Genomic DNA, 14,775 nt, shown 5'->3' with positions numbered 1-14,775 from the left:
ACAGAGATTAAGCCTAAAATTTATTTCGCAATAAAAATCTAAGGAAAAATGAGACAATGTTGGCAGTTTATTATCAAAACATTATACTGCCTGCATTGTTCAATGTTCACAACAAAATGTTACACTGACATTTAACAGTTCTAATTGAGAGTGAAACATATGCACAATAGTCATATGTCTATTAAATCTTGAACCATTTTACAAATATCAAAACAAAGGCCCAAATAGCAAGTATTGGGCAGCACAAACAAGGTCCAGAATTTGGTAAGAAACAAGGTAACTAAAACAAACATATTGTCAACCACTAAGGTCATTGGAATCGAACTTGTCTTGTAAATAAACAATAGCAGATATTTTTCGACCACCGAACCATCGCCCATTCAACGCCTGTGTTGCTTTCACGCAAAACTCAGCAGAGGCAAATTGAACAAATATTTTCACTAAGACAGGGGCATCTTCAGCTTCACTTTGCTTTTCTTGGTAAATAATCACACGATTTACACTCCCAAATTTGCCACATTCCTCCATCACTTCAGACTCTAAGTCCTCATCAATGTCCTCAACATCCACCATGTTACGCAGTACCATAACAGTGGATTCTTCTTTCCTCATTAGTTTCTGCATCACCATGTGACGAGCTTGCACTCCAGACAGCTTGACATCCTCTTGAGCACTGAGAGTGTTCGGCAGTTCCATGTTTTCCTGCGCAGCTTTCAAATTTGCTGGTGGTGGTTTGCTCGCAAGGCTTGCTATTGTTGTCGGAGTAGCAATTCCAGGAGGAGGGATTGAAGTTGGTGGTGCTTGAAACTTGCCTATAGCAGCAGGCACCGCAATGCCAGGAGGAGGCAGAATATTGGTTAGGGGTGGAGCTGCAGGTATTGGGCCAAGTGGGATAGAAATTGTGCCTGCTGGAGCATTGTTGAATGAACTTCCAGCTGGAATTACAACACCTGCTGGAGCAATGGCTTTTCCCACACGGAGGTACTGACCTCCAAGATCAAACAGGTTCATTGATGAAACAGCATCATTGGAGGACTGCAGTGTGTCATACTCTATAAATCCATAGCCTTTGTGTTTCCCTGTAAGATGATCTGGAACTAAAGAGCACGAAATGATATTTCCAAAAGCAGAAAACACAGACTTTAAATCATCAGTGTTCAAATCTGTATGTACAGATGATACATAAATCCTTTTGCATCTTTTGGACTCCTCCAGCAAAAGATCAATCACTGGATGACTTTGTGGCATGTTTGCAGGCCTTCCCACCTTAATCGACCGGCCACCCAACATCACTCCACCCATTTGCTCAAGAGCCAACTGTGCAGCTTCCGGGCACTCATACTCGATAAAGGCAAATCCTTTGTGTTTTCCAGTTATAGGATCAAAAGACATGTTGATCGACTTAAATGGCCCAAAAGGGGCAAATGCGTTTCTAATTATTTCCTCCTTCAAGTCGTAATAAATTGATCCAACATATACTCTGCACATGAGCACTAAAGCTTGTTGCTTTTGTAGGTACATAGCTTCACTCATCATGCCAGGAATTGCCGTGCTAGCTTGTATGGCAAGTTTAGCTTGCTCCTGTTGCTTCAGCAAGACATGTTTAACACTTTCCTGAACGGCATATTTTTTAGCCTTGGCCAAAGCCTCCCGTTGTTCAGGGTTCAATTCAGGAAGTGGTGGTGTCGAAGGAGGCTGTGGAATTCCATTTGGTTGTGCAGCGACAGCAGCCATTTTAAATTGCAGCTTTAGACTGTCAACCTAAAATTGCAATTGCCTGTTTAATAAACACAAATTTATTGAGTTGCAATTTTAACAAAAAAGCCACTTGTAAGTCAAAAAAGCAGACATGTTTTATATAGAAGTTATTGTCAAAATAACATTAGTGTGCAAAAAGACCATTCTGCTTTTCATGATTTTCGACACATAATCATAGTTTAGTTCTGACAGTTTTAAATGTAATACAGCATTGCCTACAACATTTTCCATTATTTTTAAACCTTTGCTATCTTGTTGACAATTCTCAAATCTTAATGTAACGTTTGTGTGAACTTTTTTGTTAAATTGAATTGCGTTTCTTGTTACTAACCATACGTTAAATTATGGCTGGTATATTGTAAGAACGACTGCATTACAGGAATACACAACAAGCTATTTAGTTATTTTTGCACAGCACAACGTTTTGAATACGCAAATCAGAACTTTGATAATTTTGAAAACAAAACAGTTTTACACATCCAATACGTTCGTTGCATGTTTTGCCGTAAATTTTGCTAGATCTCCTTTTATCTTTTAAACATTTTTTTTTCATAAATTTTGATCGCATTTTAATTTAAGCTAAACTAATTGAAAAATGCATTAAGTTTGTAACAAAAAATTTTAAAAATACATTTTTTGTTGCCACACTGCTTGATTGCTACGCATATTGCTGAAAAAAATTATTGTGGAAATTGTACGTGCCGACACATACGTTCAACGCATTTCAAGATAATTCTAGAAAATAATATTTCTTTCGTTTACACAAATTTACAAATGTTGTTTATAGTCATTATCTTTCATAAACGTTGGATAAAGTTTTATCAATTATCATGACGGCGTCGTTAAACAAAATCTTCTTCTCATATGTCATCTGGAAAACGGATGATTGCTTGACAACTTTCTGGTATAACTTATATTCAACACAGTTTTAATGTAAGTAAGAAATATATGTGGCCGAGAAGTCTTGAAAAGTGTTTTTAATGTCTGGAATAAATTGATGAAAATTCCCTGATTTTTGCACCGAAACAGGCTCTTCACTTTCATGGGATATGATCCCTCAATCGTCGTAGAAAAACGTTCAGTTTGTAAATTTGATAGACACAGAACGGAGTGATCTTTAAGTATTTTATGCAAATAGTTTAGTAAGTTTTAAATCAAAGCAGCTTACTTTGGGTCCTTGCTTCCTCGCGGCGGGAAAACGACATTTTTTACACAAAACAGATTAAAGGTACAAATAAACTTTGAACACGTTAAATGCCATTCATTTAAAGCGCATTTTGCTAAAACCGTATCAAAACCCTTAAAATTTTGGAACTTTTAGGTGGTCTTAACCAGTGGTGGGATTCAATTTTTTCTCAGCCGGTTTTATCACAAAAGTCATATTTTTTCCGTCGGTTCTGTTACAAAAAGTCCATAGTAACAAGTAAGTCTAACCGGTTCGCTGATCTCATAGAATTTCGTGAGACGGTTCTCTAGATCCGGTGCGAACCGACTGAATCCCACCACAGGTCTTAACATATTTGCACAGGAAATGTATCCTAGACGTTATCCAATCTTTAAATTTTCTTTTTACATGGCCACTCAATTGTGCTTTTGCTGTTGCTGTGTATGCGTTTGGTTTCTTTTTTAGGCTCTATTGGTAGTGCTAGCCTTAACGAAACCGTGGCAGCTGGAATGGGTCAAAACCTAGTAATTTGTAACTCTCGGAAACTCATTTCTGGCTCTGCGGCAAGGAAGAAGGCTTCTTTGTTACGAAGCGCCGCGGGCGTGCTACCTTTCACGCTTGGTGTCTGTCATTACAACGCTCTGTCGGCAGAGTGAGAGAGCCGACGGTCGAACCGTGACCGCATATTTATTTGAGTTTTGAAAAATTCCGTCGTGCAAGTTTGATATGCCCAAAAGAACGTGTTAGCCGGATACCAAAACGGTGATAAACAAGTCACGTAAGGTTTAGTTAAGGCTAAAAAGATTATTTTAATAAAGGGTTTTAGCAAATTTGAGTGACATTAGTCGGTTTAGTTTCAGGGTTTGTTAGATTTTAGTGAATGTTGGTCAAGTAATGGGATCTTCAAGAGTTACAAGCTGTAGTGTCTTATCTGTGTTTGCTCTGGCCAGTGTGACAGCTCACAAGAGTTCGAAAGGCCATTATGAATGTTTACGTTGATGTTAGACTGCAAAACTTGGAGTGAGAGGAACAGATAGAAGGCAAATGTGTTTTAGAAAATAAAAAACAACCGCAGACTTGTATTTGTGAAACAAAACAGAGCTATATCAACAAATACTTGTACTAAAGTAGCATAAAATGCAGTCATGTTATAACTTAAAGTTTGATAAAACTATTGTACAGCATTTTAACTTCTTGTGAATTTTATGTTAAAAAATAGGCGTAGAAAATGAGTTCCGTCCCTGCAAGCTGTGGGAGTATTCCTTCGGAATTTACCAATCTATGTGATACCTCGCAATTATGGGGAATTATAGTGATTGGAGTAGCTGGCCTCGGTCTGTTACTCACGTTGATTTTTGCCATTGTATTTTCGGCCAACCTCATGCGTTTCGTAAGGTAAGTGCAGATTTCTAAAGGCAATTGTACGTCACAAGGGTGCTATTGTTTTCTTTTCTTGTTTTCGTCAAATCGATGTGCATTGATTTGTTCGGACCAAATGGAAGATTTTGCTCTTGTGCAGCAAATGGTAATGACTAATTAAAAGTGATTTATTGCTGCTCATTAGACACCTTTGAAAACAAGCCGAGAACAGTGTTAAAATTGTTTGCTTAACAGCTGGTTCCAACGATCTTGGCGTATCGTCGCAATTTTGGCCTTCTGTTTAGGTTTTAATCACATACAAATTTAAAGCATTGGCGTAAACCAGTTTTGATGCTTAGTAATAAAGCAATTGCATTCTGGACAACTTGAATTAAACGGCTGGTTGGACCACAATTAAATGTAAACCCATTTTAAACGCAGCCGGATTGTAAACAAGGCTCGAAAAGTCGGATTGGATAGTATACAGTGCATTTTCTCCATATTCGTAAAAATTTTGTCAGAACCAGTATTTAACGCCGACGCAAACAGCACCCACTAACAAACCAGTAGGAGGCTACTGACGTCGCAACGTGAAATTTTAAAACCACCCCATTATTATGCCGCAGTTTCACAGTCTTTTGACGATAAAGCTGTAACCACACACGGTAACACATGGGCGAGTGTTAATGTGTAGGTGATAGTTCCGTTCTGCAGCTCGAAATAAAACCGTCGAAATATTCACCCCTGGGGCTATCCTGCAAATGTCCACCGTCGTATATTATCTTGCTTGTGACTGTTGACAGACGGCGTTCGCTATACTAGATAGAAGGCCTGTCACTGCACTGAGTAATGTGATAGCTGATTGAGCGTGTGAAATTTCTCTGCCATATCGCCCACATGATATACTTTACCAAATTGCTGGATTTCAGACCCTACACACGTAATTTTCGCGGAATATAATATTATAGCCCATTTTTTGCGATTGAACGCTTTCGACAGCATATTGACATCAAAGTTTTAATAAGCGGAAAATTTTGATTAGTTGTATTTATGTTTACGAACACATTACTAACAACAAAATGGTATTCCATATTTTTTTACATTTGAAAAATGTTGGTTTATCTAACTTTCGAGCTTGCGTCTTTACCCCCAAAAATTGGGTTTAGTCCCTAGTTGCTAACCCGCTAACAACTCTAGCTAATACCCATGGCAGAATTTTTTTCAAGAGGTGGCAAATTTTGACAAATATCTACACGCTTGCAAGGATAGATCAAGTAAAAAGCGGCAGAGCCGATGGAAACAACACCAGATACGTAAAAACAAAGCACACATCGTTAAAGTCGCTTGTTTAGACATTTGCTTTGACTATGTCAACTTCCCTTCTTAGAGCATTATCGTTTTTCAGTCATCAAGTTTTTCGAGAAAATATTGTAATTTTGGGATACTAATTTCCAAGGGTGGCAAGTGCCCCTTCTTGCCCCTACGTGCCCCTACGTGCTGGCGCCCATGCTCATTTCCATTAGGCATGAAAACTATTTCAACCCAATGTGTTTAACATGCAAATATATCATACGTTTTTGTGTATGATTTCTAGGCACGAGAAACACAGATATTCAACAATTCTCTATTTCGTCTTGATTGGAGTTTTCCTGCTCTTCTCCTTCAGTATTCCATTCATCATAAAACCCACCGAAATTGTATGCATCCTGCGGAGAGTTGGAATGGGAATTGCTTGGACGGTAACACTATCGCCTCTACTGGTCGGGATTACTAGAACGTGGAGGATGTCGTATTTAGATGAAATAAGGTATATATTATCCATGCACAATATTTTCGTTGACGGGGTACAGACAGTGGTGGGATTCACCGAGTCTCACGCAAAAAATAAATAAAAAATAAAATTGAGATCAGCGAACCGGTTAGCATTACTGGTTACTGTCAATTGACTATTTTGTGACAGAACCGGCTGAAAAATATGACTTTTATGATAGAACCGGCTGACAACAACAGAGGTTTATAAAAAATCATTCTAGCGTTAAAAAACATTCAACTCAGTGGTTGTGGCAAACTTAAAATATTCATAACGGTCCTTTCGCAATTTTCTCAAACACTCGCGGTCCAATCTAAATATATTTATGAAGCTGAGTATACCCAAGCGAAACAAAACCTATAGTTAACAACTAAAAGATAACTTATTCCTTGTAAAAGTATTGCCACAACAAAATTCAGACTGAATTTATTTTAATTCCATCAGATAACCTCCCGTGTGAATGTTTTAAGGCTAATTTATTACGTCACAAAACAGACAAAAACAACAATGAAATTGTGAGCAAAAAAATGCCCCTTTTTGTTACTTGAAAATAAAGTAAACAACCACTTCTTGTCACAAAAGACTCACTTGTATGTTCAATTTTACAGTCGCAACATCTAATGTTACATAAGATTCTAGAAATACTTCAAGCTCCTCGCGCTCCTCCCGAAATCGTGTGGCGGACCCCTAAGGGATCGCAGGCCCCAGTTTGAGAACCGCTGATCTAGAAGTTATGTTTGACAAATGACGATTCGGCTTTAAATGTAGTGAGGACGTCACTGCTATTAACTGCTACGTTGCACTTTCGGCGGAACCGTTTTGGGGAGATTTTAAGGTGTTTTTTGCAGCGACGTCAAACTTTGTTTAAATAGTTACCTCACTGTTGGTCGTAATATCCACAAACGGATTGATGACAATCGTTTCATTTAAATTAAAGTATAAACACAATCATCAAGACAACATTATATGACGTCACTAAATTTTTGCGACAAATGTATGATACAATAAAGTTAAATTTAGCGACTACTTTAATTTGTCGAGGAGTGGTATTACCACATAAACACATAAGTTAAATTTGTAATTCTGAGCAATAAACGGCAAGGTATAATTACAGTACATAACCGGAACAAACTATTTGTGGAAAAATTTACGTACTGTCTGACACCTCATTTTTTGAAACAACCGTTTGTTTTGCAATATCTAGTTTGTGTGGTTCTAACTCAAACAGGTTTTACGCATCTTGGCTTTCAATCGAGCTGAAAAATTCCCTGGCATCAGTAAAGCGTGTCAAGTTTGCCAACCCACGTGACCGCTCATATACACCTATACTCATATCTCACTGATCTTTCAGGAATAAATAAAAGGCCACGGAAGTATATCACTAAACAGTAACCCATGTTATCGTGGCCAAAATTGGTTATCAACCCAACTGAGGGTGTTTGTATTTTTTTTAAATCTGACTTTAGGAGTCGAACATGGTTTTATTCCAAATTTGTAACAAAGACGTTTTGTGTTGTTTTGCAGTTGCGCCAGGAACTATTTTATTAGATTTAAAGCTTGGTTACAATGCTTAAACGTGCTATTTGCAGTAGGTATCGCAGTAGATTACACCACACTTTCAAACCTAAGGTGTGCTAACCAATACCACACATCACTGCAGAATGTTCAGTGTCTAAAAGTGATTCTTAAAATATGTGCCGCGGGATGTTTTCAAGTGTGCCGCGAAACTCTTGTTTTTACACAGTACGACTCTCGTTTCACGTTTTGCGTGTGCATTACAACGCTAAAGAATCTCATTTCTATCCTTATGTAAGGTTTCAGCGTTTATAGAGCAGTATCACATATCTAAAAAATTGGTTGTATTGAACAAGTTTTTATCCTGCAAAATGTACCGTGAAAATATAGTTCGTTGGTTCGCCCCATGTTTAAGTTTGTCATCCACTCTACTACCACTATGTGTAACCAGTGATAAAAGTATATTTTTTTACCTGAACGATCCAGTATTTGTAAATAACGCCCCTAAATGTTAATAATTTAAATCTTAATTCAGACACAAACAACAATTAAAGACCAAGTAGGCCGATTTATAATACATAATTTTGTAATACATTTGTGACCAGGGCTGATACTTTAACGCTTTTACGTTGTTGTTTTGTTTGAACTGGGACACCGTTCTGGCAATAATTCTTTACCGCAGGGGTTCTTAACCAGGGGTACATGTACCCCTTGGGGGTACGAAGCACTAAAGCAGGGGGTACGACATGCATTGTAAAATTAGACGCTAATTAGGCATATTTGTGAAGAATGTGTAACAAGTTACTTTGTTATGTGTCTTTGGCTGATTTAAATTGACTGACTGTTGGTGTGCTGTAAATATGGTTAAACTTACAAGACTGTTTTAATGCATGCATTGAACACATAAGTTAGAAATACACTCAGTTTAATTCCTCTTATTACAATTTTATTTACTTCCGTCGGCCATTGTAGACAGGGGGTACGAGAAAATTTAGTGAAAGCTCAAAGGGTACGAGCCTAAAAAAGGTTAAGAAACACTGCTTTACCGGAACGGCCGTTCTAGATAACTTTCACCATTGAGTTTAACATCGTCGCATTTTTGCAGGTGCGGTTGGCTAGCAATGGCAGTGTGCTGTTTCGTATGTGTTGAAATTATTATTGTTACCGAATGGTGCATTCTACGACCTCCGGTGCCACAAAACACGACAGTAAATGGAACCATTATGTGTGAACCTAATACACAAGATTTGCCTCTTTCACTGGTTTTCAACGCATTTCTTCTGCTGCTGTATTTTATCAGTTCCATTGTGTCACTGTGTAAGCGTGAACATACAGTTTCAATGAACAAGGTAAGGAAGGTGATGAATAAAAACCAATTTATTGTTAGTTTTACTATTGCAAGCACCAAGGCTACGTTATTTTGTATTTCTTCCAACCTAAGTTAAGGATAAAAATAGTGCCTCGTTTTTTGAACACGTTATTATTTGTGGTCACACGCTTATTTTAAAGTCAAGTTTATTGAATTCCCACTCACTTTTCACTAAAGCGTGCTCTAAAATGTAACATCATTGCTCGCCTAACTGCACTGTTTGTGTACAGGAGGTTCGAATCAAAAGGCACTAAAGAAATTATTATGCACAACGTGATGTCTATGACACAACAATGAGCATTCACAGTGTGTTCTTATTCACTTCTTTTGTCCACAGCGTTATTCAAGTTTTTCCGTGAGCTCGCTTGCTACGTCATTTCTCGTCATCTTGCTAGCAGTTGCCTGGGTTGTCATGGTAACGTACGGAAATGGAGCTCTCGGCAAGGAAGAATGGTTTGACCCAGCCACAGCCATCTTTATGGTTGGTAAATTTTTGTTTGTTTTATCTCATAAAGTAAAATAACTCACGCAGCAGAAATAGTTATAGTGTAATTGACATTGGAAGCAATAAATAGAGAAAACTTTGCATAAGTTACCTTTAAAAGCTTGAAAAAACAAACCAAAATAAAAATGCTGTTATGTTAATTTTATTCAATTTAAATAAGAAACCTACACACTTAAGAAAAAGCAAGCAAAAACTTTTTTAAATTTCTATTAATCTATCTTTCAGTTTTTCTGATAATTTGGCACGTTGTTGCTTCAAAAGCTATACTACTACTAAGTTTGAACAATCAAAGCCTAATTCTTTAAACATATAAAAGTTTAGTATATGGATTAAAAATGCCGGCAAAAATTTCTCTTATTCATTCCTTATTTATTCCGCAGGTTGCCAGTGGAATGTGTATTCTATTAGTAATATTCAGCCCTGTTTTTGCAACGATGCGCAAACTTCGGCATGGAGATGTTGACGACGTTTTGTACGGAAACGGCGCCGCCACCCCGGAAAGAACAATGTACGGAAGTCAAAAATACACGTCACAAAGCACACTTCCGACTGAGGGAAGAAACGCCTACGGCACAAGTAAGCACAAATTTGGAAAGTCATATATAAATAACGAGACCAATCAGAGTTGTAAATGGGCTTGAAATTGGAGCCCGAACCCGACCCGACCCGAAAGTACAAGCCCGAAACCCGGCCCGAACCCGAATCGTTTTTGAAAAGCCCGTTTAGGCCCAAGACAAACAAACACAATAGACGATTGGTCTTGTACATTTCATTTTAGGGCTGTTTGACATTATGCCAGGTCCGGCTACTACTTAACCAGTTTAGTTTATTCAAAAAATACTGATACAGAGTGTAAAGTCGGGCCCGAATCAGGCCCGTTTTTTTTCGAAGAAACCTAAGCCCGAACCCAGCCCGAAAAGCATGGCCCGACTTACAACTCTAAGGCCAAGTACGGCCCTGTAGTGAAATAGAAACTTTTTTTAAATTATATGCAAAGCTATGTTGATAACTGTTTACAATGTGGAAAGCAGGTTTTAAATAAAATTTCTGGATGCTTCTTACGACAACGTAGGTACGACTCCTGCTATGCATTACCACTACAGGCACTTATATCTTTCAACAAAAGTCCGTGTAAACAGCACAAACTTTCTTCGCCTGTAGGTCAAGGGGGTTTATTTAAGGACAAATAATTAATTGGAGGTATTAGGTGTTAGAAGGCCCAGTAGTGCAAATTTATGATCCGTTTTGTGCCCATTATCCTAAATGTTAGCCACATTTCATTTGGTCGCTGGGGATTAAACAGTTTTAGTATTTTAACTTTTTTGACAAGGCTATGACGTTTGGATTTAGCTTTGCAACAAGGTTTTGTTGTAAAAAGTACACGTTCGAAGTTTGTAATTTTAGGAACTAATTTCAACTAAATTTTTTGAACCGTGATCACAGCAGCCAGTAATTAAAAGCAGGCTATTATTCGCATCCTGACTAGTGTATGCATTGTGTTGAGTCAAGTGAACACGTTAAGTCCAAGTACTTCGTTTCCTAACTAGTTGTTGACAGCAGTGGTTTGCTGCAAGTCCCTACCAGGTCTGTAAACCACGCCTTACCCAGACAAGTGGTTGAGGCGCCTTTTTGCTAATCTTAGCACTTGTGTTTAAAAATAAAACAATATTTGCAAAAAATAGAAGTGTTTAAGCGGTTGGGTAGTTTTTCACTTTCCTGTGATTTGTTTCCCAAATATATTCTATTTTTGTGTCGTTTGATGGATGTGTTTTCTAAAATGGTAACAGCAAAATACGCTGTTTTCAACATACCATTTTCAAACTGGCGTTTATACATGACACATCAAAACGAATTTGGTACGAAACGTAATCTCTACTCCTAATAATTTCACAACTTGACTATTTTTAAAGGAAAAAATCAACAACAGCATATATCTCTTGCGAGGGTTGCTTTTTTGAAATCGGTTGCCTTGTAGACAGTGCGTGACTGCGTATCTGTCTTTTTTACGCTCGGGCGCTCTTAAAAATCTAAAAGTTCCTTGTTGTTCGCTCAGGCATGGAAAGACTACAGAGCTTCAGGAGCGCAAGTGGTGAAACGGCGATTGCGATGAGCCACATTCATCCAGTGCCTGCCAAGCGAAACGGGGTCAACAACAATGTAGACAGGTAACTCAGATCGCTGCCTTTGCTTAATGTATTCAGTAAAATTTTGTTTTTAAAGATATACAGTCGGACTTCTGTGTATTTTTGTGAAATATGTTGATAAGGTTTCAAAATTGCAATCAAACACTAGCAATCAAGTAAAAAAGCCTGGCATGTTTCTTCAAAACACTTTATCTAATCATATCACATTTTATTATTATTTAATCAAGATATTGTCTATGTCAAAGCACTGAATGATTTGTTTCTAGAAACGCAAACAAGTGCTACATAAACATTCTTTTTATTTTTAAAGGTTACGAGCGCCCACTGGTGGAAGACTGAATCCTACCCTGGAGTTAACGGAAGAAGATATATGGAGGGATCGACATGTTTGAATTTGTGTAAAACTGTTTTTATTCTTCGCTTTCTGCATTTTAGTACGCGCCAATCTTGCTGCCTATGATCTGCCTGCCATTCGTGTATTTTGGCGGAAAGAAACACATATGTATGCTTTGTATGCTCATGAATACAGTTTGGCTAATTATCTTGTCGTTTTTTTTGAACTATTATGATCGCTTTTTACGTTGATCCGACTAATACACATTTTTGTACACAGCCGAAATCGTCTGCTATATTTGGTAACCGCTGCTATATATTGACCTGAAATCCAGATTTAAAACTTTGTTGCTTAAATGGAAAAGGTGATGGTAGACGCCCAATTGAAACAAAACTAAAAAAAAGCAGTGCGACATGATGTTGAGCTATTTAGGTGATTGCCCTTGGCGGTTGGCTCTAGTCTTGACAGGCTCTATATTACAGTAAATAAAGTAACAAAAATGAAAAAGGGTGTTGAAAATCAAACCAAAAAATCATAATGCAAAGGTTTTCAAAAGTTTTGCTCCCCGACAGATTTGAAATCGCCATTTATAATCTCTGTGAAGTTCGAAAGGTATTGTAACGCTTGTCATGCAGGCAAAATGCAATGCCACTTTTCAGATGGAAAAAATATATCCTTTTTCTTTCGTATGTGAAAACGGGGTAAAATATAATTTTTGCTGAGTTGTACACCTCAAAAGAACGACCAACCGTTGTAGTAGGGACTTTCCACTCTGTTTCGCTCTATTATTACGTCACATTCCCTTCTTAGCCCCGCAAAAATCACCAGCACTGAAAAGATTAAAGGTAGGCATGCAAAAAAATAAAACTTTAAGAAAAAATACATGAATAAAACGCTGTGTGTTTAAATACAGTTTTATTAATGTAAACCAATAATTTAAAAAGTTATTTTTTTTAATATTTACAGACAAATGCCAAAGTAATTACAAAAACAAAGTGCAAACAGTTTGCGATATTCAGTTTTTCTTTAATTTGATACCGACTGGTGATATATTCAACTTAGATGTTCCGTTTTGCAGGGAAGTTTGGCAAGGCAGAGCGTGGTGTAGGACTGTGATTGTTCAAACTGGATAGAATCTTTGTTTTAAGCGCAACTTAAACGCAAAATAAAGTCGAGACCTAAAATTAGCCTGATATAAAAATACACGCAAACGGATTTGTATTAATGTGTGCGCATAATATTTGTAGCCCTAGGTCATTTAAACGTTAAATAAGTACTTTCATTTTGAAAACTGAAAAGCTTGGGTTTACTAAAAAACTATTTTCTGACACCTTTAGACTTCAAAATGAAACGGATTACGTCTAGTATTGAATTTGAAGTCACAATAGAAACAGATGACTTGACTTGAATTAACCATACATTTTTTTCTCCTGTGTAAATGTGTCCATTAAAATTTAGGGCAAAATATGTTAAAAATATATTTAGGTATGTTTCAGCGGCAAAACTTTTGTAGTAAGCCAGAAATTGAGATTTCAGGAGACAAAGTTTTTGTTACGAAATTTGTACTAAATGTGATTCTAAATTCAGGTGTAAAAACTCATGTTAAGTATTCTTTACATCAAAAAAGGTCTGAAACGTGTAGATAACTAATTTTATTAAGTGTTCTTCAGTGACATATATACATATGCAGTGTTGCAACACGTTCATTTCTATTGATTTTAATTTTGAGGTACAATGTATTAGAAAAATGGTTTGTCATGTCATTTTTAATTTGTGTCCTTGTTTATAAATTGCTTCCACAAAGTTCAGTATAATATTTTATTTTAGATGTTTGCCATCACGAATTGTGACCAAATATGAAACCAAACTTATTTACATCATAAAAAATGACTAGTGATAGTACTATTCCCATAGTAACTTAAGATTAGTTTAAAGCACATAAATGTTTGTGTGAAAATTTAGTGCTCCACTGAATTAGAAGTAAATAATAAACCATTTAATATTAGTGGGTTAAATACAAATATCTCCATCAAATTATTTGTTTCTTTTTTGGTAGGGAAATTATAGTTTCTTTCCGGTGTCTTGATTTTTAGCTTAAGATCAACTTTGTGTATATGTTTTATTTAATTACAGACAAGATCTGTAAATTGTCAACCACAAGGTTAAATTTAAATTTATTGAGTGTTAAAACATTATTTAAACTTTACATATCACAGCAAAACACCCACAATTTTTCTTAAATGCAATGGATGATTTTAAATTTATCTTTTTTGTTTTGTCTTGGGAATGTTGTTTAAACTTTGGTGTGACTAGAAATGTAGAATAATGATACTGACATGTTTTGTTTATAAAGCCTACAAGTGAAACATTTTTGGGCTAATATATACCCACAACACTTTGTAGCCTAATGATTTTGTGATAGCTTTGTCTACATAAAAAAGAATTTATGTGACAAGCATTTTTGTCTGTCAATGTGCAACTAGTTAAAACACAAACAGGTCCTGCAGATAAGGGAAACCTGCAAAATTGTAAACTTATATTTTGAAGTCCTGGAAAAATGGGAACTTTTTTATAAACCCATAAGAAGGTATGAAATTTAGGTGTCCTAAAGCAGTGGTTCTCAACTGCCGGTCCACGGACTCGTGCCGGTCCGCGTCAACTTTCCTGCCGGTCCGTCAAATATATATATTATAATTTACATCTCAATTGCAAAGTGCAAGATGTTGAAGGCACAGAAATCATGTGGAAGTCAATGCTCTACTTAGTCTTGCAGAAACTTTATTAGAACCGCGTTTAACACGTATAATATCAAACAG

General features: G+C 36.8%; 1 protein-coding gene and 1 pseudogene across 2 annotated transcripts; one reads left to right on the top strand and one right to left on the bottom strand.

Annotated features, from left to right (window-relative positions):
* Positions 1-37: 37 nt before the first annotated feature.
* On the bottom strand, positions 38-1,798 carry LOC145222973 (poly(U)-binding-splicing factor PUF60 pseudogene; annotated as a pseudogene). The gene has a single exon (XR_013859397.1). The product of XR_013859397.1 is annotated as a poly(U)-binding-splicing factor PUF60 pseudogene (transcript).
* Positions 1,799-4,112: 2,314 nt separating this feature from the next.
* LOC145238804 (G-protein coupled receptor family C group 5 member B-like) lies at positions 4,113-12,244 on the top strand. The gene is made up of 7 exons (XM_080102077.1): positions 4,113-4,318; positions 5,877-6,089; positions 8,713-8,956; positions 9,314-9,457; positions 9,862-10,057; positions 11,535-11,646; positions 11,936-12,244. The coding sequence occupies exons 1-7, from the start codon at positions 4,152-4,154 to the stop codon at positions 12,015-12,017; spliced, it is 1,158 nt and encodes a 385-aa protein (XP_079958203.1). The 5' UTR covers positions 4,113-4,151; the 3' UTR covers positions 12,018-12,244.
* Positions 12,245-14,775: the final 2,531 nt, after the last annotated feature.

Source organism: Phallusia mammillata, chromosome 1 (genome assembly GCF_965637545.1).
Source record: "Phallusia mammillata chromosome 1, kaPhaMamm4.hap1.1, whole genome shotgun sequence".
In the NCBI taxonomy this organism is placed as follows: Eukaryota; Metazoa; Chordata; class Ascidiacea; order Phlebobranchia; family Ascidiidae; genus Phallusia; species Phallusia mammillata.
This window is presented reverse-complemented; position numbering and strand designations above follow the sequence as displayed.

Bases quoted from the DNA above. Each gene is read 5' to 3' on its own strand.
- LOC145238804 (XM_080102077.1), top strand. From the start codon at position 4,152: ATGAGTTCCGTCCCTGCAAGCTGTGGGAGTATTCCTTCGGAATTTACC. The intron at 6,090-8,712 runs GTATATATTATC...GCATTTTTGCAG, and splicing joins TCGTATTTAGATGAAATAAG to GTGCGGTTGGCTAGCAATGG. The intron at 8,957-9,313 runs GTAAGGAAGGTG...TTTTGTCCACAG, and splicing joins ATACAGTTTCAATGAACAAG to CGTTATTCAAGTTTTTCCGT.